The sequence below is a fragment of the Balaenoptera borealis genome, assembly GCF_965194805.1.
Source record: "Balaenoptera borealis genome assembly, chromosome: 11".
Lineage (NCBI taxonomy): Eukaryota > Metazoa > Chordata > Mammalia > Artiodactyla > Balaenopteridae > Balaenoptera > Balaenoptera borealis.
In genome coordinates, this window is record NC_138868.1 from 12429362 (window position 1) to 12457047 (window position 27686).

Consider the following 27686-nt stretch of genomic DNA (forward strand, 5'->3'; position numbering starts at 1 on the left):
CGGAGGTGGTGTCCCCGGGGCGGGGCGCGCGTAGTTCGCAGTCCGGTGCGCACTCTGGCTGGAGCCCGTCGGAGTTTTACACTCGGTCCCGAGATGACGGCGAGCAAGCGGGTGGCGAAGGTAACGGCGAGTAGGATGACCCCTTTGTCACGGTTCCGGTGACTTTCTATTCCGTCCTCCCTCCATCCCTCCTCCAGCTCTCCGAGCGCATTTGTTTGTCTGGGTACCAGGGCTGGCTGAATCCCTGCATCCCTCCCCCCTCCCCAGTGGAAGAGTGGGTCTACGAGAGGGGCCAGAGCTGGAGTGTGGGGAAGTGAGGACGTGTCGAGCGGGGGTGTCGCTGGCTCCCTGAGCTGTGCTGGGGATGGGGATGAGCCACCGCCCCCCAAATTGGTTTCAGTTTCATTTCTGTGCCAGAAACTCGTGATAACAATTACGTGCGTCTTAGGTGCGGGAAGGGTTGGTTCCTTGGAGTCTTTTTTGGAGCCAGGCGTTCTGTTGGGGGTGGTGGCAGGTGCCTTTTGAACAGAGATAACCAGGACAAGGTCCTTGCCTTGGAATAGCCCATGGCCCGCCCCATATTTTGGTACCCACGTTAGAGTCCCGAGAAGTATGCGATGCTGAGTGGGAGTTGAAAGCAACGTTCTCAGGGTATTCTCGGGAGGAAAAGATGCCACGGAGAACCTAGAAGGAGTCCTGGAGTAGGTGGCGTGTATTCATTAGTTCTACAAATGTTGTTGAATGCCTCCTATATGCTGGCTCCAGTTCTAGGAGATACGGAGGCAGAGATAAACAAACCTATCCTTGCTGAGCTTTCATTCCGATCAGGGACACAATTTGAAGTGAGGTCGGGAAGGATGGGGAGGGGGCGATTTTCCCCAGGAGGTGGGAAAACCCAAGGTGTTTGGAGGACTGGGACGTGGCTGGGACTGGAGATAGATGGGGAAGGTAGAGCGATCCTGGGTCGGACACCCCTCAGGCTCTGAGGCTCTCAGAAGTGCCCCTCCTATGTGCAGGCTTGAGGGGGGTGAAGAGGGGGTGCTACCCTCAGCCTCTGAGAAGAAAATGATCTGAGATTGGGGCACCCAGAGCAGGCTCAGCCCAGAAGGACTGAAATCTGGAGGTTGGCAGCAAAATAGGGCAGAGAGTCTTTCCAGCCAAGTGGGAAAGAGCTAGGAGCCAGTATTTATAGCACTGGCACCACTAAATGCCAGGTAGTTTACATTAGTTATTTCATCTCATTCTCACAGCAACCCTGTGAGATAAGTCCTATACCCCCATTTTACAAATGAGGAAGTTGAGGCTCAGAGAGAATAACTTGATTGTCCTGGGTCACCCAGTAGGGAGTGATGGGGCTGGGATTAGAGCCCAGGTTGGCAGCCTCTTTCAGTGGCTTCCCTACTTTCATTTCCTGTTCCTCGGAGTCAGATGATTTCCTAACAGGCCTCAGGAACGAACTTTGTGTCCTAGCTTGGGTTTCAGCATCCCCAGGCTTTGGGAAAGTCTTGAGAGATCTCATATACAACCGGTAAAGTCCAAGTTCTTCCAGTTATAGTAAACTTGGGGAAAATGTCCATTCCAGAGCTTCTGTGTTCAACCTGGGGCTTCATTCTTGCTGAAGAGTCACAGATGATACTGGAACTAGGACTTGTAGTAGCAGATGCTTCTAGTTTGGGGTAAAAGATAAATGAGGGGTCATAGATTCTGGGCAGAAGGTGCAAGAAGCAGTTTGTTGGCATGAACAGAGTTGGAGTATGGAAAGATGAGAAACAGGAGATAAGGGTGTGTTTATATGTTGGGGGGCAGGGAAAGTTTAGATGGTGCACAGTGTGAAGGGACCTCTCCCCAGCTGTGGACTGGCTTTGGGGACCTTTCTCTCTGCCTTTGTTTATACCAGGGTTTCCCAACCTTGTCACTATTGACATCTTGGGCCGGATAATTTTCTGTAGCGTGTTTGCCAGCATCCCCGGCCTCTACCCACTAGATGTAGTAGCACTCCTCCGTTTGTGACAGCCAAAAATGGTCGTAGACATTGCCAAATGTCCCGGGGGCAAGTAGGTAAAGTAACCCCCCAGTTGAGAAGCACTGGTTTATACCATTTGGTGTTCCAGAAAAATATGACCTGCCCTTGAAAGTCTTTTTAAAAAAAATACTTTTATTTATTTATTATTTATTTTTATTTTTATTTTGGCTGCACCATGTGACTTACAGGATCTCTGTTCCCAACCAGGGATCGAACCCACGCCCTTGGCAGTGAAAGTGTGGAGTCCTAACCACCGGACTGCCCGGGAATTCCCTGAATGTCTTTTTATCTGTTGCTGTTGTTTTTTTTTTAAAGGTCTATTACAGTGGGGAGAGGCAGCATAGGGGTAGAGGGGTAAGAGGTACAAATCATTAGGTATAAAATAAGCCACAGGGATGTATTGTACAACATGAGGAATGTAGCCGATATTTTATAATAGCTATAAATGGATATAACCTTTAAAAATTGTGAATTACTATATTGTACACCTGTAACATAATATTGTACAGCAACTATACTTCAAATTTTAAAAATTTTTTTAAAAAGAAAAGGAAAAATATTTTTTAAAAAGTCTATTGTTCCACAAGATGGACCCCAAAATGGAGAGAGGGGTTCTTTGGTCTAATACGTTTGAGAAGTACTGCATGCTTGGGCTCATACCTTCGAGAATCACAACACACAGTAACGTATTAAAGCCTTTGGGAAGTCCTGTAGGAAAGAAGTCTGTTTAGCCTAGTGTTTCCCAGTGTACTTGACCTTGGAACCCTTTTCCCATAATAACTATGAATCTTGCATGGGACGCACCGTATACATTTGCTCTTACTGGGCCCTCTGCCTTGGTACCTCTCCAATTCTCTGCATGGTAGACTCTTATTCATCCCGCATGACCCAGCTCACAGTGTCACCCTGCGTGAAGCTTTCCTGCTCCCCTCTCCTCTCCGTCCCTATTATGTGTCCACATGTTATGCACATAATCACATCCGTGTTTCTTCCATTGCTCCAGTGAAGTTCTCGAGGGCTGGGCCATGTCTTAGTCAGGTGTCAATAGAGGGCGCTGTTGAGGAGAGGGCTGTTGGGGGAACTCAGTGACGTCCAGGTGACTGGGTCACCTTTCTGGGAAGGTGAGTCACTGCTTGTCCTCTTGTTTCTCTGCTTGGTGTGTAGAGTCCTCCTCTGCTATGGTCTGCCTGAGTCATTTCGCCTCCCCAGACCTGGTCTGGAGCATTTTGACAGGGGCAGGGTGCTGTCTTTGCTGCCCGTTCTGTCCTGAGCACTGTAAAGGCACGTCGTCATGCTGCGTGCTATGGAAGGGAGGGAGGACCTCGTGACTCTCTAGGAAGAGGACAAGAGGACAGACATTAAGTCCCTTGGTTTCAGGAGAAAAGGCTCCTAAGAGAGTTTACTCCCAAGTTGTAATGTCTGGAAGCAGTCATGTGCGTGTTCCCTCCACCCGGTACCTACAGAGCTGGGGTGAGGCTGAAACTGGGTGATTCACTCCAAGCCCTGAGCACCGTGCCTGACACATACCAAGTGCTCAGCAAATGGGGGCTATGACTCTGCCAGCTTCCGTCCCCTGGGCGGTCCTGTTTGGGACTTGGACAGTGTGCTGTGGGGCAGGGGGAGGGGGCTGAAGTAGGGGAGACTAGGCCAGCTGCCCATGCTCTGTCCCCCTGCAGGAGCTGGAGGACCTTCAGAAGGGGCTCCCCAGGTACCTGCGGAACCTGTTCAGCGACGATGCCGACGTGCTGGTGTGGCACGCTCTCCTCCTGCCTGTGAGTATCCGCAGGACGTGGCCTGGGACTGGGGCCACTTAGGCCAGGAGTCTGGGCAGGGAGGGTTAGGACTGGGCGAGAATCTTCCCTGCCTTCGAATCCTGTTTTTCACTGGAGGTTATCATTGGCAGAGGGGGTCTCTCTCTGGATTGATTGCTTCTGAGGTCCATGCCGACTGATGAAGAGGCTAAAAGCCTTTTGGATTTAGTAAGAGACCCCTTCTACCAAGCCCACCACGGAAGCTTCAGTAGACAAAGGGCATAAAAAAAAAAAAAAAGAAAAAGAAGAAAAGATCTGTTGGGTCTTTGTCAAAGGATAGGGATAAAGTTCCTGTTTCCCACAGTGGGTAGAATTTGCTGCCTCAGACCTAAGATGTGTTTTGTTCTCTTTTAAAAATCGTATTTCAGAAAATTATTGTTACATATGACAGCACAGATAACTCATCTCTACTATTCTGCTTTTTCTCTGTTTATTATTAAAGATCATCTCGATAGAATCTCCCTTTGAAAGTAATATTCCAAAGGACCTATCAGAGTGCAAGATGTCTATTGTATCATCTAATTATTAGTGACCACAGATATTTCCTTTGAGAAGTTCATCTATATACCTTTGGATACTTGGAAATAAAAATGAAAACAATTGAGCTTTTTATTAGCTCTTTGGAATTTAATGGGAACAATTCATTTGATTATTTAGGATTTGGACTTCTTCCTGACAAGGCAATGGCTTGGGTTGTGCCATATTCTTTTTCTTTATTTTTTTATTTTTTATTTTTTAAAATTTATTTATTTATTTATTTTGGCTGCACTGGGTCTTAGTTGCGGCACGTGGGATCTTCATTGCGGTATGCAGGCTTCTTAGTTGCGGCATGCATGCGGGATCTAGTTCCCTGACCAGGAATCGAACCCAGACCCCCTGCATTGGGAGCGCAGAGTCTTACCCATTGGACTACCAGGGAAGTCCCTATGCCATCTTCTCTTTCAACTGACCTGTAGCCCAGAACAATGGAGAAAGGCTTGAGTCAGGACAACCCTTGACCCTCTGTCACGTCCTGTGGGCTGCTGGGTTGAAACAGTCCACCACACCTGCTCTGGGCTGGAAGAATAACAAAATGCTTTATTTAACTCAGAACTTCGGAAGAAGTAGGGCTTTCTCAGCTGACCCTAAGGTGCAGTGTGAAGCCCTCTGTCTGGTCCAACTTCCTCATCTTTACAGATAAAGAAACTGAGCCCCAGAGCTGCTCAAAGCCACACAGCAAGCTCGAGGCGGAGCCAGGATGGGTTCCCAGGACCCAGGGCTCTCAGCTTCATGGCTCTGCCACCTCCTTCCTCTGATAAGACCCGGGCGGCCCAGCCTGCAACCCCTGCAGAAGGACACACAGACGCTCTCTCGTCCTTTTCTGAGGCCTCACCCATGGCTTTGTGTCTACTTCCCAGGTCCCAAGCCTCTTCTTATTATCGAGAGCACGAAAGCTAAGGCATTTTCTTTATCTGCACAGCATTTGCCCCAGCTCTTATCTCAGACACACCCAAGACCCCTACGGCTTCCTTTCTGCCTTCTGCTAAGGAAGAGGAGCTCTCTTAAAACCTTGACTCTGCGCTTGCATACCTATGTCATTCTGACTGTCTTTGTCCTGTCTTCTCTATCACGAAGGTTCTGAAAGGATTTGGAGCTTTGGAACCAGCCTGAAGGCCCCTGTGCTCTATGCTGGGGTCACCCAAGTCCCGAGGTTCCTCCCCACTAGGGTCGTAGAGCACTGCCCATGTGTGGAGAAGTCAAGTTGGCGGTGCTGAGTTCCCGTCCTAGCACTGCCACTGTGGCCCTGGGCAAGTTACTTATATACATTGAACTTGAGTTTCCTCATCTGGGAGTGGAGACGCTAATACTCGTGAGTTTTCCTAATACTCATCCTAATAGCTGACATGTACATAGTGCTTGCCGTGTGCCAGGCCCTCTTCTAAGCTCTTAACATAAATTAGCTCATTTAATTCCTACATAAACCCTATGAAGAAGTCTGTTATTTGTTCCGTATGGAAAAGCACAGAGAGGTTAAGTTACTTGCCTGAGGTTACACAGCTAGGAAGTGGCAGAGCCAAGAGTCACACTCAGGCAGAGTGGCTCCAAAGTCCACATAACCCCTACACTGTGCTGTGTGGGCTAATGTGTGTGGAGCCCTTAGCATAGGGTGGCACAGAGTAGATGCCCGGGAAAGCCTTCTGGTTGCTGGAAGTCTAGAGGGTCTTCTACTGGCTCCTGGCAACTGGTCATTCCAGCTCTGAGTTCTTTTTTTTCTCTTTTAACATGGTAAAATACACATAACAATATGTACCATCCTCATCATTTTTTTTTTTTAATTTTATTTATTTATTTATTTTTGGCTGTGTTGGCTCTTCGTTTCTGTGCGTGGGCTTTCTCTAGCTGTGGCGAGCGGAGGCCACTCTTCATCGCGGTGCGCGGGCCTCTCACTGTCGCGGCCTCTCTTGTTGTGGAGCACAGGCTCCAGACGCGCAGGCTCAGTAGTTGTGGCTCACGGGCCCAGTTGCTCCACGGCATGTGGGATCTTCCCAGACCAGGGCTCGAACCCGTGTCTCCTGCATTGGCAGGCAGATTCTCCACCACTGCGCCACCAGGGAAGCCCCATCCTCATCATTTTTATGTTCTGAGTTCAATGACACTAAGTACACTCACATTATTGTGCAACGATCACCACCATCCATCTCTAGAACTTTTTCATCTTCCAGAACTGAAAGTGTGTGTCTATTAAACACTAACTCCCCATCCCTCCTTCCCTCCAGCATCTGGTAACCAATTTTCTATTTTATGTCTATGAATTTGACTATTCTAGGTACATCACGTAAGTGGAATCATACAATATTTGTTCTTTTTTTTTTTTTTTTTGGATCTAGCTTATTTCACTTAGCACAATGCCTTCAGAGTTTATTGGCGTTGCGGCCTGTCGCCGTTCACGATTCTTCCTAGGAGTGGAGCAGAGGATGCCTGGGACCCTGGGGTGGGGGCGGGGAGAGGGGGAAACCAGATCCAGGCCCTAGAAGGAAAATGAGCCGCCGTGCCTCGGCACAGAGCTTGATCCCTCTCTTGCACAGGAGAAACCGCCCTACAACCTCAAGGCCTTCAACCTGCGCATCAGCTTCCCTGAGGAGTATCCATTCAAGCCTCCGGCAGTGACGTTCACAACCAGGATCTACCATCCCAACGTGGACAGCAGCGGGCGGGTGTGCCTGCCCATCATCAGCAAGGAGAACTGGAAGCCTTTCACCAAGACCTGCCAAGGTGGGCCCGGGCCCTGCCTAGAGGGAGGGACCTGGACTGGATGGGGGTGGGAGTCATGGGACCGATGTTCAGTTAGAAAAGCCCAGAAGGAAGGAGATAAAAATTGTGAGTCTCAGCTGAGCCTGTCGTCAGATAGAAGGGATGCGTCCTGAGATCCTGGGCTGGCTGACCTGCTCCTGCCTCTGTTCTCATACCTGGGCAGGTGGGAAAGAGCAGCGTTGACTCTGGATCAGGGGAGAGAGAAGCAGCTGGGCTCTAGAGGGAAGGGCTTGGGATAAGAAGGCCGCGTGCTCTATCTGGGGACCTTGGTGAAGTCTGTTCCTTTCCAGGGCTCAGTGCCCTAAATGACAGCTGAGGGGACTGGCCTAACAATGATAACATACATCACTTAATTAGGCACTTTGGCACTGTGCTAAGAGCTTCACATGCCTTTTTTTGGGGGGAGGGGGCTGTGTTTTGCAGCTTGCGAGATCTTAGTTCCCCGACCGGGGATTGAACCTGGACCCCCAGCCCAGTGGAAGCTCAGAAGCTCGGAGTCCTAACCACTGGTCTGCCAGGGAATTCCCACATGCCATTTTTTAAAAGTTCACTTTTTTTCTTTTTTTAAAACAAATTTATTTATTTATTTATTTTTGTCTGCGTTGGGTCTTCGTTGCTGTGCGTGGGCTTTCTCTAGTTGCGGCGAGTGGGGGCTACTCTTTGTTGTGGTGCATGGACTTCTCATTGCAGTGGCTTGTCTTGTGGCAGAGCGCGGGCTCTAGGCACGTGGGCTTCAGTAGTTGTGGCACGTGGGCTCCAGTAGTTGTGGCTCGCAGGCTCTAGAGCACAGGCTCAGTAGTTGTGGCGCACAGGCTTAGTTGCTCCGCAGCATGTGGGATCTTCCCGGACCAGGGATGGAACCTGTGTCCCCTGCATTGGCAGGCGGATTCTTAATCACTGCGCCACCAGGGAAGCCCCACTTTTTTTCTTTTTAAGATTTATTTATTATTCATTTATTTAATTTATTTTTGTCTGCATCGGCTCTTAGTTGCGGCTCATGGGATCTTTGTTGCAGCATGCGGGATCTTTCCTTGCAGTACGCGGGCTCTTTGTTGTGGTGGGCGGGCTCCTCTCTAGTTATGGCGTGCGGGTTTTCTCTTCTCTAGTTGTGGCACGTGGGTTCCAGAGCGCGTGGGCTGTGTAGTTCGCGGACACAGGCTCTCTAGTTGAGGTGTGCAATCTCAGTAGTTGTGGCGCACAAGCTCAGTAGTTGTGGCACGCAGGCTTAGTTGCCCCGTGGCATGTGGGATCTTATTTCCCTGACCAGGGATCGAACTTGCATCCCCTGCATTGTAAGGCGGATTCTTTGCCACTGGACCGCCAGGGAAATCCCAGAAGTTCACTTCTTTATTTGAAGTATAGTTGATTTGCAATGTTGTGTTAGTTATACTTATGCACATGTGTTCAGTTATACTTATGAACTTATATTCTTTTTCATATTCTTTTCCATTATAGTTTATTACAAGATATTGAATATAGTTCCCTGTGCTATACAGTAGGACCTAGCTGTTTATCTGTTTTATATATAGTAATGTGTATATGTTAATCCCAAACTCCTAATTTATCCCTCCTCCCCCCCTTTTCCCCATGGTAACCATAAGATTGTTTTCTATGTCCCTAAGTCTGTCTCTGTTTTGTAAATAAGTTCATTTGTATCGTATTTTAGATTCCACATACAAGTGATATCATATATTTGTCTTTGTTTGACTTACATTACTTAGTACGATAATCTCCAGATCCATCCATGTTGCTGCAAATGGCATTATTTCATTCTTTTTTATGGCTGAGTAATATTTCACTGTGTATATGTACCACATCTTCTTTATCCATTCATATGTCGATGGACATTCAGACTGCTTCCATGACCTGACTATTGTAAATAGTGCTGCTTTGAACATTGGGGTGCATGTATCTTTTTGAATTAGAGTTTTCTCTGGATATATGCCCAGGAGTAGGGTTGCAGGATCATATGGTAACTCTACTTTTAGTTTCTTAAGGAACCTCCATACTGTTCTCCATAGTGGCTGCACCAATTTACATTCCCCGCCAACAGTGTAGGAGGGTTCCCTTTTCTCCACACCCCCTCCAGCATAAAAATTCACTTTTTTATTCCATATTATATTTTTGGTATCTATCCATTGATGACAAATTGAAATTATAATGGAGTAATCATAGTTCAGGCATACAAAAATGGAGTTGGGTGGCCACTGAGGACCTGGTCTGAGACATGTCTCTGCACCACTGAGAACTTGAACTTGAACTTTCTAACCCAAGGACACCAGCCATTTTTAACACACCAACTTCATTTAGTGCCCCCAGAAGCCCCCTGAAATAGTGCTCTCGTTAGCTCCATTTAATAGATGAGGACGCTGAGGCATATGAGAGGAGAAGCTCTTGCCTGAGCTGGCAGGTGGCAGAGCTGGGATTCGGAGCCTGCTTGGGTGACTCTGGAACAGCACCGTCCAGCAGAACTTTCTGCGGTGATGGAATCCTTCTGTAGCTGCCCTGTCCAATGCCATGGTCACTAGCCACGTGTAGCTTTCGAGCACTTGAAATGTGGCTGATGTGACTATGAGCTGCATTCCTAATTGTAGTGAATTTCCATTAATTTAAATTGAGGTAACTACGCATGGCTGGTGGCTACCATAGTGCGCACTATGGCTCCAGAGCCTATGGACGTAATCAGCGTGCGATCAATCCTGCCGCTGGACTAGCTCGGGAGTTCTTAACCCTGGAAACAAGAATCCTGGGGGTGGGGATGGGGAGGAGTGGTCCTTGGATGAGCTTCAGGAGGTCGGTGAAGCACTCTGAACCCAGAACCACACGTTTGTGTGTATGCATATGTTCACGTGCCTGGGGGGATGGGCCACTGCCTTCACCAGGTTTCCAAAGTCGCCCGTGAAAGATTTCCAGCCACGGGGCAGTAGTGGTTTCCAGTCTTGAGCCTCAGAATCTTTTTTCCCAAATAAAAGTTTTTTTGGAATCCTAATAACACAACAGAGAAAAGCAAAGTGTTTCTTCTTGAAAAGGGAATAGAACCCAGAAACCCTGTTTATCTCACCAGCCCCCATGATGGGTAGCTTCTGTGACACCGTGAAACATAGTTTGAAAAGCACTGATGTACCTGGTTATGGCTTTGGGCATCATCAGTGAATGTGGTAAGAGGCATTTCATTTGGTTGCAGAGTCATCCTAAGACATGGAACCTCCTGGGGGGATCTCCCAAGGAGTGAGTGTGACGTTTCGGGGGATCTGGGATCTGGGCAGCCATCGCTTCCTTCCATCCTGATGTCCTGATCTGACCTCTCTCCCCAGTTTTGGAGGCCCTCAACGTGCTGGTGAATAAACCAGAGCTGGGGCAGCCCCTTCGCTTGGAGCTTGCTGACCAGCTGACACAGGACCCGGAGCTGTTCAACAGGAGGGCCGAAGAGTTCACCCTCCAGTTTGGAGTGGACCGGCCCTCCTAACTCTGCCTCTGACCCATCTCTGCACTGGATGCTTTCTGTGTGATGGACGGACACATGTCATGGGCTAGGGGCCAGAGCCCCTTTGTGGTCCATTTCCTGCTCATTTCTTCCAAGCTTTCCTCCCTAGATTGTTAGTCATTTGTGTGTGTGTGTGCGTGTGTGTGTGTGGGGGGGGGGGCGCAGTTATGTGTGTGGTACGTGGACCCACTGGCCTCAGGTGTGCTTTCCCCACTTCCTTTCTCTGCCCCAGGGCCAGGGGCATTTAGGTTTGCAGAGTCGCAGGCCAGCTCTCCAGCGCTCTGTGATGTGGGAATCGCAGGCCGGCTCGCAGGAAATGAGCCCAGCAGTCAACCAGAATCCCCTGAGGGCCCAGGCATCGGGGGTGCGGGGAGGACAGAGGGGCAGGGGGGGAGTATGGGAGGGAGGCAGGGCACAGGGAGGAGGGACTCCTACTTACAGTTGAGTGTTTTGTTGATTTAGTGATTGGAAACAGCCAGACCGCTGATAGACATGTATAGATTTAGGTGCAAAACCTTTTCTCTTCCACTGATGAATCATAAAGTGAAGAAACTAATCTCCACCCCAGAAATCTGACTACATGGGGTTTTTTTGTTGTTTTTATTCTTTCAATTTTTTTTTTTTTTGGCCACACAACCAGGGATCGAACCCACACCCCCTGCCGTGGAAGCGCAAGGTCTTAACCACTGGACCGCTGGGGAGGTCCCCTGACTACACGGTGTTTAAACCACTTGCTATCCCATTAGGTTGCTGGTTCCTGGGGACCAGGCTTTAGGCGGGGAGGTGTTTCCCCTCCAGCTTTCAGTCCACGGGAGCCACGGAGACCATGTGTTTGCCCAGCTATTAAAGTCACAGATGGACTGTGGAGTCCAACTGAGTGTTCACTGAGGGGACGGGTGGTTCATCGGGAGAAGAGGAGGCTGGGGATTTCGCTGCAGTCTAGTAGAAGGTGTGACCCTGCTTTCCATCAGCTGAGGGCTCGCTGGGCATGGAGCCTTGTGTGACCCCAAGCATTGTGGGGAAAGCTGGCCGTGAGGGACTAGACCACCCTTGGCCTGAGCGGTCGTCGACACATCCACAAGGATGACCTCCCCGTTTTTATAGATGAGACAACCAAGGCCCAGAGCGCTTCAGTGGGTTGCCAGGTCCACTCTGCTGATGAGGGCAGAGGCCACACCTCCAGCTGCAGTGCCAAGCTGGCTGGGTTTTGTTTTTGTGTTTTTCATCAACTGTTCTCATCAGCGCACATGCTCCAGATGGCTGATGAAGCCAGACAAGATGGTTAGCGGGAAATTATACTCAGCTCCAGGGTTCATCTCTAGTGAGCAGCAGAAAAGCAAAAACAAGCCAAAACTCTAGCCAGGGTTGGAGGGATTAACTTAGCACAAAGGAGGAGCTTTCTGGGTGCAGTGGTTCTAAGCTCCTAGAAGACTGCTGGCTTTTAAGAGACAGAATATGGGGTACCTTTGAGTCAAGGGAATCACTCCAGGCCCCACTAGCCTAGTTGGGGTGAGATTTGTAGAGAATCTTCTACTCTAGTCCCTGCCCTGGAATTCCGTAATCTGGGAGAAGTGTGGAAAAAAGGAAGAGAATTGGGAAAGTGCCACCCATGGCCGGAAATGTAAGATGTGTTGTTACTTTGGGCCATCACTTAAAGAACACTTATGTGACAGGACCTGGGCAAGGCTGTTTGTCCTTTTCATGATGTCATTTAACGCTCACAGCACCTGCATGATTTTGAGCTCCTATCATCCCCATGCAGATGGTAAACTGAAGCTCAGAGAGGTTCACTCACTGGCCCAGGGACACACAGCTGGTTAGTGGTAGGACCCAGCCCACTCTCCTTTCCCAAATGCCTTTCATGGTTGTTGAGAAAATCATGTCAGATGAGGAACCCTGGTGGCCGGGGTTTATTATCCGAGTGAGAGATGTTGCTGGTGGGGTAGGGAGGGAGCACTAAGGGGCTAGACCGGATTTTACAAAAGAACTTTTCATGTAGTTAAGACTGGTGCCATCTGCCCTTGTCTGAGCCCCAGCACTGCTGCCACCATGAGCAGAAGTGAGCCTCTGGGCCACGGCTGGTCAGCTGGGCCCCCTGCCCGCCTCTGCCCACAGGGTTGGTCAGCCCCTCATTTCTTCCCTCATTTCTTCTTGGTCTTCACCAGTCCCTTCTGCACGAGGCTGCGGTACAGCTCCTGGATGTAGGTGTAGACGCACTTGGAGTCGGGCACTGCCAGCCGCACCATGTCATCCACCTCCAGCAGCTGGGCACAGTCGGCCAGTTCCCTGAGGGGCAGGATGGGGAGGGGTGAGGAGGGGTGGAGCAGAGAGCCAACGGTGAAGGATGCAGGGCCTCAGGGAACGGGTGGGGACAGCCCGGCAAGGATGAAGCCCACAGAACTGTGTGTGGCAGAGCTGGGAGGTCATCTAGGGCAACCATCCCATCGTACAGATGAGATAACTGAGGCCCAAGAGTCAAGACACAAACTCAGCGTGGTCTGATTCCTAAGCCCGTGTTTTCACTGCACTGTGTGCCTTCATGTAGGAGCGAGACCCTCTAGTTCTGCATTAGCCCACCCCTTCCACGTGCTCGTATACCTGTCCTCAGGGAGAGTTTAAAGGACAGACCCCCAACACTAGCCAGAGTGTTGGCTTGTAGCTGCAACATCTCCAGCTTCATCCAGTTTCCGTGTATTTATCAAGGGGTACTATGTGCTAGGTACTCTTCCAGGGAATTCAGCACTGAACAAAATAAAAATTCCCCACTCTCATGTCACTGACATTCTCACCACAGTAGACTAGACAGACAGTAATCAAACAGAAATCGATGGTACGTCAGATGATGAGAGGTGCTGTGGAGAAAAATAAGGCAGGGAAGGGGGACAGGGTACGTTTCTGTGTTGAAGGGGAATTTTTTTTTTAATATTATGTTAGTGATGGCTTAATTTTTTTGTTTTTCATCTATTTATTTATTTATTTTGTGCCAGCGCCTCGCGGCTTGTGGGGTTGTAGTTCCCCGACCAGGGATTGAACGGGCACTTGGCAGTGAAAACACGGAGTCCTAACCACTGGACCACCAGGGAATTCTCCAAGGAGAATTTTAATAAGGACCCCAGGAAAGTTCTCTTAAAGAGAGTAAATTGGGGACGTCCCTGGTGGTCCAGTGGTTAAGACTGCGCTTCCAGTGCAGGAGGCACAGGTTCAATCCCTGGTCGTGGAACTAAGATCCCACGTGCCGCAGAGCAACTAAGCCCGTGCACCACAACTACTGAAGCCCACGCGCCTAGAGCCTGTGCTCCGCATCAAGAGAAGCCACCGCAGTGAGAGGCCCGTGCACCGCAACAAAGAGTAACCCCCGCTCGCCACAACTAGACAAAGCCCACGCATAGCAACGAAGACCCAACACAGTCAAAAATAAAAAAGACAAATTTATAAAAAAAAATTTAAAAAGAGTAAATCAGGTACATATCTGCGGGAAGAGGATTCCAGGCAGAGGAAACAGCATGTGCAAAGGTCCTGAGGCAGGAGTGCTTAATGTGTTTGAGCAACTGCATGGAACTTAGCAGCAAGTCCTCTTTTTCTAACTTCCCAGCTACTCCTGGCTTTGCTAAAGCCGATCATCTGATCTAACCACTGTTGGGACCTTGCCACCATGGGCCAGGAGCTTTATCAAGTGCTTCCTCCCCCACCTTTTTTTTTTTTTTTTGGTTGCACCACACAGCTTACAGGATCTTAGTTCCCCAACCAGGGATTGAACCCAGGCCCTGGCAGTGAAAGCCTGGAATCCTAACCACTAGGCCACCAGGGGGCTCCCAAGTGCTTTCCCTTGAATGGTCTCATTTACTCCACTCCTCTGTGTTCAACCGGCAGAAGAGGAACTGGAGACTCAGAGCATTTTGGTGATTTGCCCAACGTCAAAGTGAGTGACACATCTGGGACTCCACCGCAGGCCTGCCTGATGCCTCTGGCATCCCTGCCCTGTAGCCGGGTCTCAGCAGTCCCAGCCTGCCAAACCGCCATGGGTGCTGGCAGTAGGAGAAACCAGGGTCCCAGTGGAAATCCTCTCTTAGAGCTGAGACAGCTGGGCCGAAACCCAAGCCAGGCTGGCCTGGGAGCGGGAGGGCGGAGCACAGACTGGAGGATTTCGAAGAATGGGACAAGCTCCCTGCTACCAGTGCAGTGCTCTTGGCTCCTGGGTGTGGGTCGGGGTGCTGTTCCCATGCAGGAGAGGCAAAAGCTTCATTCCCACTGGGCCTGGGGAATGGGGTCGGGCTCCCTGAGCAGCCGATCAAGCCACCTGGGGGCCCCAGCATTGACTGTTCCATGGGAATCAGAGGCAAGTTCTAGAAGGGAGCCAGCTGCGGCAGGGGCCCCCTTACTTTGCACACTTAATCTGCACACCAGGCCCTAAAAGAGGTTAAGTCAGCTGCCGAGGGTCAAAGAGCTAGGAAGGGGGACTTCCTTGGAGGTCCAGTGGTTGGGAATCTGAGCTTCCACTGCAGGGGGCACGGGTTTGAACTCTGGTCATCACTGGTCAGGAAACTAAGATCCCGCATGCCTCATGGCGTAGCCAAAAAAAAAAAAAAAAAAAGAGCTAGGAAGGAGGAGGCACCTCCACCTCTTTTTTTCTGCACCCTCCATCCCCACACATCCCCTGCACATCCTTCCCTTTTCACTGCTGCCTGATGCCTCCTCTCAGCCTGTCGCCATCACCTGATTATTCCTTCTGCCTTTCTGTGGCTCTGCAGGCTTGGAGCCAAGGCAAGGCAGCTGCAGGAGGACAATGACCCGGCCCCACAGGCCGGGGACACCTGGTCAGGGCCGAGCCACGTGCCCTTCTGATGTTCACCGAGAGCTCTCAGCCCCGACTAGGAGCTTCACTTTCCAATCCTGGTTCATCACCATTAAAGGTGCTTCTGAGCCCAGAGCAGGACTGGTGCTCCCGACGCCCTCAGCCCCCCACCCCAGGGCACTCCCCCCATCCCTTGGCAGGATGAACTGGAAGGGATCTTCTCTAGCATCAAGTCTGGTGGATTTCAAACAGCATCCTTGGTGCCCTAGGGCCCTATAGACATGCTTCAGGGACCATCTTGGGAAGCAGGGTTGGGCGCTGAGCTGGAGTGCCACAGGAACCCCTCCCAACCTAAAAAGGCCTCCCTAAAATCTGTTTAATATGTTGGGCATTCATTTAATATTTTGCTTGAGGAATGTGTCAGGGGGGAAACAAACATATGAAAAGCACAGATCAATATCAGCCATGTCGTTTTGCCGATGGGGACACGCAGGCCCAGAAAGGGGAAGATTGCTGCCCGGGCGTCCCTGCAGGCTGGTGGCCAGGCCTGGACTAGACCAGAGGGTTCAGCCTCCTGGACCAAGGTGCTGCCGACACCCCCAGTGACTTATTCCCCGCCTCCGGGCTTTAGAAACGCACTGGGCGGGAAATGCATTCCCGGGCCTCAGAGCTGTCTGCATGGACTACACCCTATGCATAGTCCTGTCTCTACCAGGCGGCTCAGAAGCGCCCCCCAGGTGGGAAAGGACGGGTGCTCCAGGCGTGAGCTCCTTGGGAGCCCCAAGGCCATCAGGTCATGTCTCTCCGGTGGGTGGAGATGGAGGCCTTTGGCTGAGTCTGGTGTCGGTGCTTTGGTGGTGGGAGTGCCTCCTCCTCCCCCGCCACCTGGCAGCCATGTCTTGGTCTCTTAGGTTCTTCCTTGGGCCACACTGCTCCTCACACCCCTCCTGCCTGTCTAGTTCACCCCTGTCTCCATCCCTCCACCACCCCGGCACCCAGCTGTGTGAACCCCAGCAATAAATCCCCTCCAGGTCCCACACTGAATAATAATTATCATAACAACTGTGATATCATTCGTTATAACACAGGAGCTAAGATTTTTTTTTTTGAAATGTTTGCCATGGATTAGGCACTGTTTATAGGGACTTTACTTAATTATTTACTTAATTCTCACCATAGCCCTGCCAAAGAGGAAATGTCATGCCCATTTTAAAGAACAGAATATGGAGGCTCAGAGAGGTGAAGGAGCCTGTCCAAGATCACACAGCTAACAAATGGCAGAGTCAGAATCTGGCCCTAAATCTCAGCAACCACCCTGTCTGCCCCTCCTCTACCCCTTACCCTGCCTGCATTTTCTTCACGGCACCTGTTCCCTCACATTATATTTCACACGTATGTGTGTTTATGATCTGTCTCTCCCTTTAGAATGTGAGTCATAGGCACGCAGGGATTTTGCAAGTATCACCCACTGCTATGTCCTAAAACAGTTCCCAACAATCAAAAAATATCTGTTGGGGACTTCCCTCGTGGTCCAGTGGTAAAGAGTCTGCCTTCCAATGCAGGGGACGGGGGTTCAATCCCTGGTCAGGGGACTAAGATCCCACAGGCCGCGGGGCAACTAAGTCCACGCACCACAACTCCTGAGCTCGCGCGCCTCAACTAGAGAGCCCACGTGCCACAACTAGAGAAGAGAAAACCTGCATGCACAACTAGAGAGAAGCCCACGCGCTGCAACAAAAGATCCCGCATACCTCAGTGAAGATCCCGCATGCCGCAGCTAAGACCCGATGCAGCCAAAAATAAATTAAATAAATAAATAAATAAAAAATAAATCTTAAAAAAATATCTGTTGAATTCATGAATGCGTGGTGACAGCCTCTACCTGACCACCGCACTATCCGACCCCTGTGAATCCGGCACTCGATTCTGTGTAGGTGCCCCGAGCTCCCACCCACCTCTGCTTCCCCTGGCATGGCTTACTCGGCTGTGGAGAAGGCCAGGGAGAAGTTGTGCCGGCGCTTGGCGGGGTCCAGCGCAGCATAGTCAAAGGCATCGGGGAAGAACTTGTGGATGAGGGCGCAGAAGGCCATGCCACTGCTCCAACTTGAGGAGAAGTTCTGGATGTCCACGTGCTGCGGGCAAGCGGGGCCCAGAGGCTTCGGTGAGCCTCAGCCAGAGGACCCGGACTTTGCCCACTCCGGACCTCCCACCCTCTGGGCTTTGCACCACACAGACCCTCCCAGCACTGCTGCCCTGGGGAAGGGTCCCTCGCCCCACCATGCACCTCGTAGCTCCTCGTCATGGCCCGGCACCACTCCAGGAGCATGTTCTTAACGCCGCCGACGGCTGCCCCCGCGGCCTTGGTGTTCCGGAACAGGGCCGTGGGGCCCGAGGCTGCCCTGTGCACGAGGGACAGAGAAGGTCAGGCCAGAGAGGTGGGAGGGTCCCACCAGGGAGGAGCCCCAGCCCCAGATGTCAGTCCTCCTGCCTGGGCTTGGCCTGTTCCTATTGCCCCTCAGGACTCCCCCGCCCCCGACCCTCCAACCAACCCAGGCCCACCAGCTCCTTGCCCGCATCTTACCCCCCAAACTTGTCTACGATGGCTTTGCGGTTCTGGGCACGGGGCCCCCGGGGCCGGGCAGGAGCTGACACCCTGCGTTCTGGTGCCTTCTCTTTCTTCTTCTCCTGGGAGGGAGGGGGCTCCGTGGGACTCTGGGACACATCGCTGGGTGAAGATTCACTGCATGGAAACGTTTGGAGAAGGGTGAGAGGGGCTGGGACCAGCCACTGTGGGGAGGAGGGAGGAGGCTGGCTGAGTGTGGTGCCTGCAGTCTCAGGAGGCATACGAAGTTGTGGTCCCCACTCTCGCACACGTTTCCTCTGGGCCCAGCACTGGCAAGAGCTGAGAAGGAATGCTGAGGCTCAGTGGTCTGGTGCATGTGTGGGCAGAACGAGGGCACATCTGAGGTCTGACCTGAGTTTGAATCCTGCCTTTGCCTCTTATTTGCTGTGTGATCTTGGGACTGTCATGTCACTCCTCTGAGCCTCAGCTTCCTCATCTGTAAAATGGGGCAAGAATAGCTACCTGACAGGGTGGTTCTAAGGCCTGCATGGGAGGGGGAATGTAGACCACGCTCCACGAACGTTCAACCGGGTACCTTTCCCTAAGAAGGTGACACGGAGGTGAATTTCAGCTCGAAATAAAGGAAGACTCTTCTAATGACGAAAGTTGTGCCCTGGCAAGAGTAAGGCTCTCATGTTATCCAGCACCAGCCAGGCACCAGGAGCTGGGCTGAGTGCTTTATACACAGATGTCGTTTGAGCCTCACAAAAATCCTATGAGGTAGGTACCATGGCTGTGCCCACTTCACAGGGGAGGAAAGGGGCAGTGATGGGGCCAAGGCCACACAGCTGGTAAGTGGCAGAGTCATTGTTCAAAACCAGGCTTTCTGCTCACTCGCTTACGGGTGAGGCCGACACCACGGAGGCTTCAGCAGCGAGTGAGAGACGGACCAGATATGCTCCACTGCCCCTTCGCTCCCGCACTCCGGCTCCTTTTGTCTCCTAGGCTCTGCCCTGGGCTAGGGGGCTGAAAACCATAATTCCTGGCATATCTTGAGACCAGCACTGGGGAGGCCCAGGCCCAGGGGATGGCAGTCTTTAAAGGAAGCAAGTGGCAGCAGGGGTTGGAGCTGGGGCTCCAGAGTTTGACATTACCTGGCTGAAGGACTGGTCTCTCCGGAAGCTGCGGTGTCTGGACCCAGCCCGTCTAGGGGAAAGGAACGGGAGGGAGGGAAGCTGGGGTGACCCATGGTGCACTGCCCGCATGCTCCCTCAGGGAGGCCCCTGCAGCGTCCGTGGGCTCCTGGGCTCTCGCTCACCTGGGCTGAGGCCGTTGCCCTCCTCCGTGGGGCTCTCGGGCCATTCCTCGGCGGAGCTGGGAAGCACTCCTGCCCCTTCCTCTGACTCTTCCTCCACACCCTGGTCCTGTTCTTCATCAGGACAGCCTGGCTCCTGGAATGGACATGAGCTGTGTGGGCTCGCACCTGCCTGAGGCTCTGGAGGGCTTCAGAAAGATCTGGAAGGCAGCCTGGGGCCACAGTGCTGCATCCCCCACCCCAGGCTCTTGATATCAGTGGGTGGAAGACTGGATTGTCCCAAAGGACTAAAGCAGGGGAGGGGCTTGCTTGGGGGCGGGGTGGGCAGGGGACTCTGGAACGTTGCGGGGCCTCCTCCCTCCTCTCCTCTTTCTCACTCACCACCTCCTCCTTCACCTCCTCCTTCACCACCTCCTCCTGTGGTTCAGGCTTGGCCTCATCTTCCACGGCAGTCTTCTTCTGAGAGTCTGACTTGGTCTCTGGAGCACTGGCTTTCTCCTGGGCTTCAGCCTTGGGCTCCTCTGTCTTGTCGCTCTCCTCCTGAGAGGCCACTGTGGCCTCCTCCTTCCCAGCAGCCTCAATGGCTCTAGCCTTGGCCTCCTGCTTCCCAGCAGCCTCCCTGCCTACAGCCATGGCCTCCTCCTTCCCTTTGGCCTCCCTGCTTCCAGCCTTGGCCTCCTCCTTCCCAGCAGCCTCCCTGCCTCCAGCCATGGCCTCCTCCTTCCCTTCGGCCTCCCTGCCTCCAGCCATGGCCTCCTCCTTCCCATCAGCCTCACTGCCTCCAGCCATGGCCTCCTCCTTCCCAGCAGCCTCCCTGCCTCCAGCCATGGCCTCCTCCTTCCCTTTGGCCTCCCTGCCTCCAGCCATGGCCTCCTCCTTCCCATTGGCCTCACTGCCTCCGGCCTTGGCCTCCTCCTTCCCAGCAGCCTCCCTGCCTCCAGCCATGGCCTCCTCCTTCCCTTCGGCCTCCCTGCCTCCAGCCTTGGCCTCCTCCTTCCCATCAGCCTCCCTGCCTCCAGCCTTGGCCTCCTCCTTCCCAGCAGCCTCCCTGCCTCCAGCCTTGGCCTCCTCCTTCCCAGCAGCCTCCCTGCCTCCAGCCTTGGCCTCCTCCTTCCCATCAGCCTCCTTGCCTCCAGCCTTGGCCTCCTCCTTCCCAGCAGCCTCCCTGCCTCCAGCCTTGGCCTCCTCCTTCCCAGCAGCCTCCCTGCCTCCAGCCTTGGCCTCCTCCTTCCCAGCAGCCTCCCTGCCTCCAGCCATGGCCTCCTCCTTCCCAGCAGCCTCCCTGCCTCCAGCCATGGCCTCCTCCTTCCCTTTGGCCTCCCTGCCTCCAGCCTTGGCCTCCTCCTTCCCAGCAGCCTCCCTGCCTCCAGCCTTGTCTTCCTGCTCCCCAGCAGCCTGTGCCTCATCACTCATGTTGGCTTTCTCCCTAGATCCAGGCTTGGCCTCTTTCTCATCAGCCTTCTGGTTCTCAGAGGCCAACGTGGTCTCCTCTTTTCCCTCAGCCTCCTTGGGTTCAGAGTTGGTCTCTTCCTTCCTCTCAGCCATCTCCTGAGGAGCCACGGTGGTCTCTTGCTTCCCACTGTCCTCCTTTTGAAGTTCAGCCTCCCCTTTGGATTCCCCCTGGAATTCCGCTGAAATGCTGTCCTCAGCTGGTGCCTTCTCCTGCTTTCCTGCCCCATCTGGAGGCCCCTCTGTGATGGTCCTCTCAGCTGGGCCTGTGGCCTCCTCCTCAGCAGAGGCTCTGCCTCCCACTGTCTCTGGGACCTCCGTGGCTGGGGACACAGGGGTCCCGTCCTCAGAGGGCTTCCCTTCCTTCTTCTCCATCTCTGAAAAGAGAAAACAAGCAGGCCTGGTCATGCCCCCTTTCTGCCGCTGAAGGCCCTGGAGTCTGGAGACCTGCAATTCAGTCCTGGGTCCCCCACTGCTCAGACATGTGACACAAGTATCCACTTTCCCTTTGGTTAAATGAAGGGGTAGAGCACCACATCCCCCAAATTGGGGTGTTGGGCCAGCCACGTTTACTTGATGTTGGATGATGTTCACCTAAAGGCCCCCTGCAGGTTGTGACTTGGGCTTTAAGGAACACTGGGTTCCATAATGCCTTTTCAATGATTTGACCTCCTTTTGAATAAGTCAGTGAGGTGGTTATAATCTGACACTAGCCTCCTAGACCCCCATGGAGCAGTTGCTATTCTCCCCTTTTGATGGAGATAGCTGCCCTCATGCTCAGAGCCCAAAGCAGACAGAAGTCTCTAGATAGAACTTAATAATACTGTTTTTTGTTTTGTTTTGAGTATTTATTTTATTTACTTATTTTGGCTGCGCCGGGTCTTCGTTGAGGCATGTGGGATCTTTAAGTTGCGGCATGCATGCGGGATCTAGTTCCCTGACCAAGGATTGAACCCAGGCCCCCTGCCTTGGAAGCTCGGAGTCTTACCCAATGGACCACCAGGGAAGTCCCTAATAATACTGTTTTGATTCCATTGTATTTATTTTTACAGTTACTTTCTGTTTCTGGTCAGTAATATCGAGTTTCCATTTCCAATAGTGATATAAAATTTCTTTTATAAATACATTTATTGAAGTAAAGTAAGTTAATTCAAAGGAAGACCTTCAGGAAAGCAGAATACAGGATACAAAATACCTAAATCATGGAGGTGGTGTTAAAATGCCTGAAATTTGGGAAACCCTGGGCCAGCTTGGTCTCTGGGTCTCTGCCAGCACTGCCAGCCTGTGTGTGTGGTTCTCTGAAGAGCTGGGCCTGGGCATGGAAGAGTTTCTTTTGGTGAAGAACAGAAAATACTCTCCCTAACTAACCTCTGCAGGGAAATCTGATCCTCCAACTTTATCATGAGGTTTCCTATTCAAGTACTGTATATACAGTCAGCCTTCTTTTTCTGTGGGTTCTGTGGATTCAACCAACCTTGGATGGAAAAAATTTGAAGAAAAAATTCCAGAAAATTCCAAAATGCAAACTTGAATTTGCTGCCACTTCAACTATTTACAGAGCATTTACATTGTTATTAACAACTGTTTACATAACATTTTCATTGTACTGGGTATTATAAGTAATCTAGAGATGATTTAAAGTATTAGAGAGGATTGTAAGGTTATATGCAAATACAACATTTCATATGAGGGACTGGAGCATCCGCAGATTTTCGTATCTGCAAGGGAAGCTGGGACTAATCCCCCACAGACATTAAGGGATGATTGTACCGTCCGATCTACAAAAACAGCTGGGGGTGGGGGTGGACAAGGCCAGCTCCTTCAGCTTCTGCCCTTCTTGGGGGGGGGGGGTCTGTTTACAGAGAAAATAATCCCCAAATAACGTTCAGGGCATGACTCAGGCAGTAAAAGAAGTAGACACTCCTTGTCACTGGCTAAAAATACCTCCTGCCCTCTGCAGGGCCATCGTTCTGGATACAGTACCCAGGGTACCTGAGTAATTGGGACAGAGGCAAGAAGACAGGCATATGAGGGACAGGGCTCTGTTTCTGCCACCCATTCAGGTCTTACTGCCCCCAGATCGAAGTCCTGGTGTCCCTGGATTTGGTCTCCCACCGTTTCCTAGGAAGTAGGCTGGGATTTTCAAAGATGCTCATGCTGCCCTCCAATTCCACCCCTGCCACCAGAGCCCCTTCATGGTTCAGCAGCTCCGGGAATCTATTAAAGTTAGAGGGAAACAAATGAGCCTGGGGGATGGAACGCACATCTGCAGGGAGCTGGGAGCATGCCTTGAACCCCATCTCCTGGTCTGAGACCTGAGCAAGTCTCTTTGCCTCTCTGGAGAGAGCCTCGGTTTCCAATACAATGACAGGATTGGTCTAGATCAGGTTTGCAAACTGTGTTCTGTGGAAAACTAGGGTCTCCTAAGACCGTATTAAGGGCTGCGGTGGTGGGGGAGGTGTTCTTTGGCTAAGGTTGTTCCAGAAACAGCTTACTCTTGACCCTTTTAGAGTCTTACAACTTCATTAGCACTTAAATAGATTCCAGATACCCCATGGTAAAGGAACCTTAATTTTGCTTAGCTCTATTTAACTTGCTTTTCTCCAAACCTATGTGGCCATGGATTTTTTTTTCTTGCTTCGTTTTCTTTTTGCTTTATTTTCCCTGAGGTGCATCTATTGCCCTCTTGAGCGATGCCACCTTTAGCAGAAGAAACTATGGCAAGTGCCGGTCTAAATGATCCACACAACCCGTCCCTGCCTTGCACTCTTGTTTGGAAGGTGGTAGGAAGCAGTGGTGAAAATCATTGATTCTGGAGCTTCCTATGATGGGATCCCAGCTCTCACTTCTTCTCCCACTGTGACCTTGAGCAAGCTACTTACCTTCCCTGTATTTTGATTTCTGGAGATAAAAATAGGTCTCACCTCATAGGGACAGTGGAGGGTTAAGGAAACCAATGCATAGAAAGTATTTTGGGGTGTGCCTGGCATGGAAGGAGCACTCAGTATACATCAGCTTGTATGGTGTAGGCTGGCCTCTGTCCAGCCCTGTGCCACATTAAGGTCCTGACTCAGCCATGAGGGCATTTAGTTGGTAAAAGACAAGGCAAAAAGAACTGAACACCAATGAGATGATAAGCCCTTTTTATTTGTTTATTAAAAAAATTTTTTTGGCTGCGCCGTGCAGCACGTGGGATCTTAGTTCCCCGACCCGGGATCGAACCCGTGCCCCCTGCATTGGGAGTGCGGAGTCTTAACCACTGGACCACCAGGGAAGTTCCGATAAGCCCTTTTTATACCTCAAAATGTGGGAGTAATTGGCTAAGACATAGCTGAGTGCTGCAGCCATCTTACCCTTCATCTACATGCTACACACTTAGCATAGTGGAGGGGAAGGGCAGGTGTATACACACACATACACACACATACACACCCCTCAGCCATCCTGTGTGTGCATCACCTCAGCTTTCCACCCTCCAGGCTTGTCATAAATAGCCAAGGAGTGAAGAAACTCAGAATACTGAGACGCCCGGATAATACCACCCACCCCAGCATTAATTCCATAGCAGTTTACAGCTTGCGCTGCGGTCCCCTGCTTTACCTTCCTAGTTCCTCACTCTAACCCTTCAGAATAAGTGTTACTGGCCCCATTTTACAGAGTAGGAATTTGAGGCTTGGGGAGTTGAAGCCCCTTGACTAAAGTCATAGGACAGTTAAATGGCCCAACTGTACCTAGAACCCAGGTCTCCTGACAACCAGTCCAGAGCATGTGCCAGAGACACTGCCCCCGCCAACTCCTCAGCCAGTGTCCCTTCAAAGGCTCCAGCCCAGGATGAGGGGCACCCCACTGGTGGGGAGGGCAGTCAGATATGGCGGAAGAGGTCAGCTCTCTCTTCCAAGTGCATGGCAGACCTTCCTCTCCACTTTCCTCCCTCGTTCCTTCCCCAGGAAGGAGGAAGGAAAGATTCATTCCACCCCTGTTTTGTGTCCACTGCAGACAGCTCCCCTCTCTCTCTTCCTGTTTTTCTCAGCAGACTGGAAGGAAAAGTACCCAGGAGCCCGAGTTCCAAGCCCCACATGGTACAGACAACGTTTGATGGTTCAGCTAACACCTCCACGACTCACTGCTCCCCAGTCTGTCTTCCAGTGGCCCCAAAGCTTTCACCATCCCTCACCTCAGCGGGGACATCCCTTGGAGATGCCACTCTCAACTGCTTAGAGACTCTGCCTCCCACCCCAACTGGACTGGTAAGTCTCCCAAGGCCCTCTCTACCCGTCAGGTCCATATGGATGGCCACCTGCAGGCTGCTCGGCGGGTGACCTCAAGTTGCCCAGCACCGCAGGGCTGAGCCCCCGAACTCTGGCATTGAAAAAGAGTGGACGTAGTGGTGGAGAGACTTAGGAAGGAGCCTGGATTTCTCCAACGGTGGGGCCCTGCTTGGAGGCTCCTCGGGCCCTTGGAAGATGGGAGAGGAGTTGGCAGATGGAGGGGGTGCCTAGAAAGGGGCCCAGGGCTTCTCCTACCTGTAGGGCCTCTCCCTGGGGGCTTGGAGCTGTCTCCTTCCTCCAGCTGAGCGACCGCACTCCCGGGCTGTCTTTAAGCCCCTGCGGTTTCTAGCCCCCAGCTCTTCAGTCCCCGTTCCCCCTCCCCCTCCCCCCCCCCCGCCCCCGCAAGATCCTGGGGCTGCAGACGAGCATTGTTTACTGTCCTGTTGGTACAACACTCTCCCCTGAACTGGGAGGCTCGGATTTCCCATGGGGATCTGACAGGTGGCACCTTTCAATCACAGCCAGTGCCTCCCGCCTGACGCCCGGGCAGCATCCGTCCTGCACTCGTCTCCCTTCCCGATGTATTCGCCTGGCCCTGGCGACCCCCCAAACCATCTGCAGGCCCGTTTGGAGCATGGTCACCAGCTGCCTGGTCTCCCCTGCCCATCCAGAGCCCAGGCTAGGCCTCCTCTGCGTCCCCCCCAACACGGTCCTTTAAATAGTCCCTTTTACCCTTCCTCAGACTAAAGCAGCTGCGGAAGGGTGGGCTAAGGAGGGGTGAACGGGACAGCTGCCGAGGTGGCGATGTCTCTCAGGGCTCCCACTGGACGGGGAGCGGTTGGGGAGAGAGAGAAGAGTGATGGCCCAAGCTGATGGATCGCTGCGCTGAGAGTCTAGGAAATACAAAGCCGAGTTCTATTTGGAGCTGAGGTGACGGGTACACAGGAGGCTCTGAACAGATTTTTGTGCTGAATCGAGATTTTGCTCAGAAAGACGAAACACCTTTACCTTCTGTAGGTGTCCTGTGATCTAAGAAAGGTACTACTTCTGGAGAATGTGTGAGGGGCTTGTGACTTGCAAGCTTGTGACCCCCCCCAACCCCTCCCCCTCCCCACCGCTTCAGCAACACTGGCTCCTTCGTATTCCTCCGATGAGTCGATTCCTTTCCATACTCAGGGCTGTAAACCGTTCTGCTTCTGCTGTTTGCAAGGCTGGTTCTTTCTCATTCTTCTGCTCTCAGCTCAAATTTCATTTCCGCAGAGAGTTCTCCCACGACCTTGAGTTCCTCTCCATCGCTTCTGCATATTTTATTTTCTTATGGAATATGGATTGGAATCCAAAGTTACCTTATTCATTTCCTTGTTACCTGACTTTCTCTCTAGACTCTAAGCTCCATGAGGGCAGGGACTTTGTCATGTTCATGGCTGTATGCCCAGAGCCTAGCAAATTGCCTGGGTCATATGAAGTGCTCAATAAATGGATAGTGAATAAATGATTTAATTAGTTAGTAGAAATATGGAACGGGAATTTTGGGGCCTGTTCCTGGGATGATCTGAAAGCCAAGTTTGGGTACCAATGGTTGAACAGTGCAATATTGTTGATTGCCAGCTGCATTTAGTGATAAGATGTCTGTAAGTTTAAGGGCATGAAAAGGGCATTGTGGGGGGCTTCCCTGGTGGCGCAGTGGTTGAGAATCCGCCTGCCAGTGCAGGGGACACGGGTTTGAGCCCTGGTCCGGGAAGATTCCACATGCTGCGGAGCAACTAAGCCCGTGCACCATGACTACTGAGCCCGCGTGCTGCAACTACTGAAGCCTGCGCTCCTAAAGCCCGTGCTCCACAATGAGAGAAGCCACCACAGTGAGAAGCCGGCACACTGCAACGAAGAGTAGCCCCCGCTCGCCGCAACTAGAGGAAGCCCGCGCGCAGCAAGGACCCAATGCAGCCAAAAAAAAAAAAAAAGAAAAGAAAAACAGAAAAAAATGTCATTGTGGAAAAAGGACTTCATCTGTTAGAGATACAATTAGATGAAGAAAATATGGCTAAATGTTGACAATTGTCAAATCTTGGTGATGGGTGATTAATATGTGAAAGTTCAATATATTGTGCTCTCCGCTTTTCTGTACTTTAAAAATTTTCCCTAATAAATAAAAATCTAAAAAAAAAAAGATTCATTTTTATTGAGCATCTGTCATGGACTAGGTGCTTTAAATACATCATCTTTTTTGTTTGTTCGTTTGTTTTGTAATGATTTTTAAAACTTTATTTTGAAATAATTATAGGTTTATAGGAAGTTGCATAAATAGTACAGAGAGGGTACAGAAGGTTAAATTTTACTTAAGATTTATCCACTGAAGGCTAAATCTTACATAACTATATGCAATATCAAAGCCAGGAAATTGGCATTGGTACAATGGCGTGTATACTTCTACGACAGCTTAGATTTGAATAAACACCTTCTCCCACAATCAGGGCACAGAACCAATTTCATCAGCACAAAGATCTCCCTTGTGCTGTCCCCTTAGGCACACCTCCTTCCCTCCCCCCACCAACTCTAACCCTAGGCAACCATTAATCTCTTCTCCCATCTCTATAATATTGTCATTTTGAGAATGTGATTTAAATGGAATCATACAGTATGTAACCTTTCATAAAACCTAATAAAAATCCCATCTAGGAAGCAGATTCCTC

The 27686-nt window shown here is 51.3% G+C and overlaps 2 protein-coding genes across 4 annotated transcripts; one reads left to right on the forward strand and one right to left on the reverse strand.

Moving 5' to 3' along the window:
- UBE2L6 (ubiquitin conjugating enzyme E2 L6) lies at nucleotides 1-11476 on the forward strand. Of its 2 annotated transcripts, XM_082341314.1 has the most exons (5): nucleotides 103-120; nucleotides 2610-2709; nucleotides 3700-3795; nucleotides 6900-7086; nucleotides 10440-11476. In XM_082341314.1, exons 2-5 carry the CDS (start codon nucleotides 2611-2613, stop codon nucleotides 10589-10591), a joined length of 534 nt encoding a protein of 177 aa, XP_082197440.1. In that variant the 5' UTR covers nucleotides 103-120; nucleotide 2610; the 3' UTR covers nucleotides 10592-11476. The 2 variants fall into 2 exon arrangements, with proteins under 2 accessions (XP_082197441.1, XP_082197440.1); XM_082341315.1 differs by lacking the exon at nucleotides 2610-2709 and having other exon boundaries at nucleotides 1-120.
- Nucleotides 7768-25383, reverse strand: SMTNL1 (smoothelin like 1). Of its 2 annotated transcripts, none has more exons than XM_082341176.1 (8): nucleotides 25252-25383; nucleotides 19661-21105; nucleotides 19283-19415; nucleotides 19119-19170; nucleotides 17983-18141; nucleotides 17686-17800; nucleotides 17382-17533; nucleotides 7768-7995 (listed from the first exon to the last, which is right to left on the reverse strand). In XM_082341176.1, the coding sequence occupies exons 2-8, from the start codon at nucleotides 21101-21103 to the stop codon at nucleotides 7905-7907; spliced, it is 2145 nt and encodes a 714-aa protein (XP_082197302.1). In that variant the 5' UTR covers nucleotides 21104-21105; nucleotides 25252-25383; the 3' UTR covers nucleotides 7768-7904. The 2 variants fall into 2 exon arrangements, with proteins under 2 accessions (XP_082197302.1, XP_082197301.1); XM_082341175.1 differs by lacking the exon at nucleotides 7768-7995 and adding an exon at nucleotides 12492-12895.
- Nucleotides 25384-27686: the final 2303 nt, after the last annotated feature.